The 4,898-nt window shown below is 50.0% G+C and overlaps 1 protein-coding gene across 1 annotated transcript; it reads left to right on the top strand.

Annotated features, from left to right (window-relative positions):
* Positions 1–2,901: 2,901 nt before the first annotated feature.
* SSTR3 (somatostatin receptor 3) lies at positions 2,902–4,159 on the top strand. The gene has a single exon (XM_010013514.1). It carries the CDS (start codon positions 2,954–2,956, stop codon positions 4,157–4,159), a length of 1,206 nt encoding a protein of 401 aa, XP_010011816.1. The 5' UTR covers positions 2,902–2,953.
* Positions 4,160–4,898: the final 739 nt, after the last annotated feature.

Here is a 4,898-nt window from a genome sequence, read left to right on the forward strand (position 1 = left end):
AGGCGGCTCTTCCCAGATGTCTCCCGCGGGCGTGAGTCCATGCAGAAGTTAAGTCTGCAGTCCCAGAGGAGGAACCCTGCCCACCCAACCCCTCCGACCCCCCAGCCCCGACAGCCCAGCGTGGACCCTACCAGAGAGCTCAGCCCCGAGGTGAGGCAGGAGGAGTCCTGAGCTGGAACAGGGCCGTGGGAAACAAGGGGGACAGACGGGGAGGGAGGTAAGAGGGGCTGCAGGTTATTGGACTCTGTGGACCCTCCCAGCTCCTACTCCTGTTTTGTAACCAGGTCCAGGCTCAGCTTTTAGCATCCACCTCCTCCTCACTTCCAATGCAGACATTTATTAATTTTTTTTTCCCCTACAGAAAGTGATAGCACTGATTTGCATCTCTTCCCTTCTCTCTGCCTTCCTCCTGCTCTGCAGATGTATGCACCAGGTATATTCTGGTAACACATGTTAGGGGATCCCAAGCCACTTGCAACAGGTACTGTCCACATGCGGGACAGACTCCAAGCAGATGCCAACACTCTATCAGCATGAGGACAAGGTTCCTCATCAATGCAGTGGGTGCTGCCAAAGCAGGCAGCAGAGTGGATTCAACCCAGATGAGGCACTGGTGTCCAGTGGAACACCAGTCAAACTAGCCAGAATGTGCGTGTGATACAGCATTTGAGTTGGTAGATGGTACTTGGCAGAGCTAGAATGGCACAGCCAGACCATGCTTGCTTAAAGACAAAGTTTCTCCACTGCAGCTGTCTGAGAAGAAGAACGAGTTTATAGTGAATCATTACTGTGTGTTGCATGCCTTAGTATTTTTAACAGGGCTTTTGAGCCCTGAAGCTTCAAACTGGAGCTTTACTTGGTTGCTAAACCACAGCCTGAGCACCCAGCTTTGAGGTCTGGACCCCAGACACTTCCCCATATGCTCTTCAGTCCCAGCATGTGTCCTCCCATCTGTATTTGATATTTGTAGAGCTCTGTCTCCAAATGCTTTTTTATTTTGAAGTTATTCTGCATTCTGGAGGAACATCCAAAGGGATTCCTAACTATGTCCCCAACTTTTAGAGGACCATCTTTTTGTGAACATACCATTCTGGTCTCTGCCGCCCTTTGCAGGGATCTTTGTGTCCAGAAGAGCCACTGCCCTTCCCTTTCCTCCAACAAGTGATTTGCATTACTGGAACAGAACTGGAAAACCAAAAAAGTCAGATGAAAGGTCCTTGAGCGTAGAAATAGAGTTTCAAATCCCTTTTCACTTTGCCCTTTCATTGCAGTCACTCATGATGTGTGGTACTGCAGGACCCCAGGAGATGGGCTTCCACCAGGACAGTGTGTCTCAGCCCAACGCACCTGCAAATAAAGAAAGTCTAAACAATTCTAGTCCTTCATAGCTCATTTAAGTATAGCAGGAAACATTTATGTAATAGCTTGTAGAAATGGCCTTAAGACATATTTGCCCATCTGTGGTTTTAAAGGGCTTGTTAGATGATATTCTTTCAGCATAAGATTTGGTACACCTGTGGAGTCTGTTTGGTTTACTATCTGATATCCATCTAAAGTTCAGGTCTCCCCTAAGGCTTCCAGGAGTTGGAATGACATCTACAAAAAAGAATAAAAGCTGTAGTATTAAGACATTTGTGAAGAAAGATGGGATGCTACAGAGAATCCCATCTGGAAGAAAAGCCTCTGGTGTGTTTCTGGCCTCTTGAAAGTAGTTAACATTATGAGTTCTTTCCTTTGAGATCCCCAGTTTTCATTTACATAACAAAAGAGCTTCAGAGCCCTAAGAAATTTTTTGGGATGGATAAAGGTGAGCTTCAGAGTCCCTGTACTCTTTCACCAGGTCATCCTCCATTCCAAGGAGCTAGTTCATCAAGATGATGCATAAGGTTTGCCAGGATGTCTCTAGCCTGGAGTATCTGCTGGGCTCTCTATCTCACATATCTGGAGCCCTGACAAAAGGCACATTCTTCCCTTACGTGTCTCCTCTCTCCCTGCAGCTTCTCACCCAGTGTCAGCAGAGAGCTGGTGGTGAATGGAAAGCTTGTTTGTTTAAGGCTCCCTCTGAGTGAGCTGAGTGCTGTTTCCATGCCAAACCCTGATGTGACAGGCAATTGGGCACCTCAGGTTAGGAAGGCTGGGATCTGCTTTGGTGTTGCAAACAGCTGAGGCGGGCAGAGCCTCAGAAGAGGCAGTGTGTTACAGGATGCAGGAGGAGAGAGAGAAAACTAGAGAGAAAGAGACAAGAGAGATCTGGGGTGATCCATCTTAGTGTACCCCACATAATCTAGCTCTTCTTTCACTCCCAAACTGGTTTAACAGAAACCAGCTAGCCTCCAGCACAGGTGCTGCAATAAGCCTCTTAGCTTGGACTGAGAGTGGAGATGATTTCATTTCTGCTGGTGGGACAAACAACCCCATGATAACCTGGCCAGTCCAAGAAGAGCTGCAGCAAGCAGGAGGATACTCAATGAATGGAGGAACCAGAGCTGGAATTGCACTTTGTCACTGGATACTCTTCTCCCTTTTGTTCCTAAGGCACCCACCACTCACAAATGCGAATCAGGCCCCTGGTAACTCAGTATTCAAGCCATTAGCAGAAAATGAGAAATTTCCCTGTACCTATCCTAGCCTGTGGTTCTTTCCCCAGAGCATCTGTCCCTAAGGGAGAGGATCCATTGGCTCAAACTGAGTCATGTTTCTGTCCCTCCATGCCCACTGTGTCTCCCAGGGCTAGATGGGGCTGATATTTTCCTACATCTTCCAGCTGCCAGCATCCACTAACTCACCTCAACTTCCCATGCCTATCCATGTTAATGTGGTGGGTTTGTCTGTGGCTTTATCTGTTCAGTTGTCATGTCCCCACTATCAATGTCTTTTTTCTCCTCCTTTCATCTCCAGATTGGTAACTGATCCTGCAAGGACACTGCCCTTCGCCCTCTTCCCTGCCTCTGCTATGGACACTTCTGCTTTCAGCCTCCCCACGCCGGTGGTGTCCAAGGAGGGGAATGCCTCTGGCAGCTGGGCAGGCTTCACCACCCCCAACAGCTCCACCATCACTAGCCCTGCTGTGGTTTTCAGTGGTGTCCTCATCCCTGTGGTCTACCTCATTGTCTGTGTGGTGGGGCTGGTTGGGAATTCTCTGGTCATCTACGTGGTCCTGCGGCACTCTGTGAGTGAGTCAGTGACCAATGTCTATATCTTGAACCTGGCCCTAGCTGATGAGCTCTTCATGCTGGGCCTGCCCTTCCTGGCTGCACAAAATGCCCTGTCCTACTGGCCATTTGGGTCTTTCATGTGCCGCCTGGTGATGGCTGTGGATGCCATCAACCAGTTCACCAGCATCTTCTGCCTGACGGTCATGAGTGTCGATCGCTACCTGGCCGTGGTCCACCCAGGGAAGTCCTCCAAATGGCGGACAGCACGGGTGGCCAAGGCTGTGAGTGCAACCGTGTGGGTGCTGTCTTCCGTAGTGGTGCTGCCTGTGGTCGTCTTCTCAGACGTTCCTTTAGGGATGAACACTTGCCATATCCAGTGGCCAGAGCCTGCTTCGGTGTGGAGAGCTGGCTTCATTGTCTACACTGCCACCCTGGGCTTCTTTGGGCCGCTGCTGGTGATTTGTCTCTGCTATCTTCTTATTGTTGTGAAGGTTCGTTCCTCAGGCAGGCGGGTGAGGGCTCTGTCCTCCAAGCACAAGCTATCGGAGCGCAGAGTGACCCGCATGGTGGTGGCTGTTGTGGCTGTCTTCATTCTTTGCTGGCTCCCCTTCTATGTCCTCAACATAATCAATGTTGTCTGCCCACTGCCAGAGGAGCCATCCCTTTTTGGTGTCTACTTCCTTGTCGTGGTGCTGCCGTATGCCAACAGCTGTGCCAATCCTATCATCTATGGCTTCCTCTCCTATCGCTTCAAGCAGGGCTTCCGGAGGGCCATCTTCCGGCCATCCCGCCGAGTCCAGAGCCAGGAGGTGCCAGAGTGCCCCCCTGAGAAGACTGACGGTGAAGGGGAAGAGGGCGAGATCAGCAAGATCACACAGAATGGTAATGACAAGCGGGAACACCCTCTAAGCAGTGGGGAAGGAGAAAGAAACCAGCAAAAAACACTCCCTGAGGAGCCTGGGGGATGCGAAAAGAGCAACAAGTTGCATGTCAGTTACTTATGATGAAAGGGATGGTGCAGGGGAAAGAGACACTGGGACATGGGATCCCCTTCACCCTTTGTGCTCTTCCACCTCAAAGGCAATGGAAGACATTCATACAAGGGAATATTAAAGTCCAAGACTCTGCTTGCAGATGAAGAGGGCTCTATGAACTTCTGGAAGAAGCAAGGTGGTGTTCTTGGCTTTGAAAGAGACACCTGAGGTTTTTGTCGTACCAAGTAAAGGAAGGACTGCATCCAGGGAGAGGTGAAGAGGTGATGGGCACTGACAATATGGAAAAAGCAAGGTCAGCCCTAGATTGCATGATTCATCTTTAGATGACCCAGTGGTGAAGAGCATCAGCTGCCATCTGACTGCGGCACCTCAAGGAAGTCCTCGAATGGCATATACAATGAATAGGCATCCAGTACCTTGATTATCTTCCTTAAAAACGTGAGAAGCGGTTTACGCTAGAAGAAAAACAGGAAGGAAGAATGTCTGCAACAAAGACATACCAGCCAGTTGCATGTATGGCTGACCCCCATTTAGCTCCCCAGTAAGTCTTGGGGACAACACTCCTACCCATGCTGGCTGTGGCAGGAGACCACTCTGGCTGCTCAAAGCTTCCTCTTTCTTTCCAGGGCACTCGGACTCTGAGCAGGCTGATGAGGTTTACCTGAGAGAGCAACTGGGACATTTCCTCCCTGCATCTCACATTCTTCAGTGTTTTCCTGGTGCCTATGCACCCTGGTGGAAGGTGTAA

The sequence above is a fragment of the Nestor notabilis genome, unplaced genomic scaffold, assembly GCF_000696875.1.
Source record: "Nestor notabilis isolate BGI_N333 unplaced genomic scaffold, ASM69687v1 scaffold26644, whole genome shotgun sequence".
In the NCBI taxonomy this organism is placed as follows: domain Eukaryota; kingdom Metazoa; phylum Chordata; class Aves; order Psittaciformes; family Psittacidae; genus Nestor; species Nestor notabilis.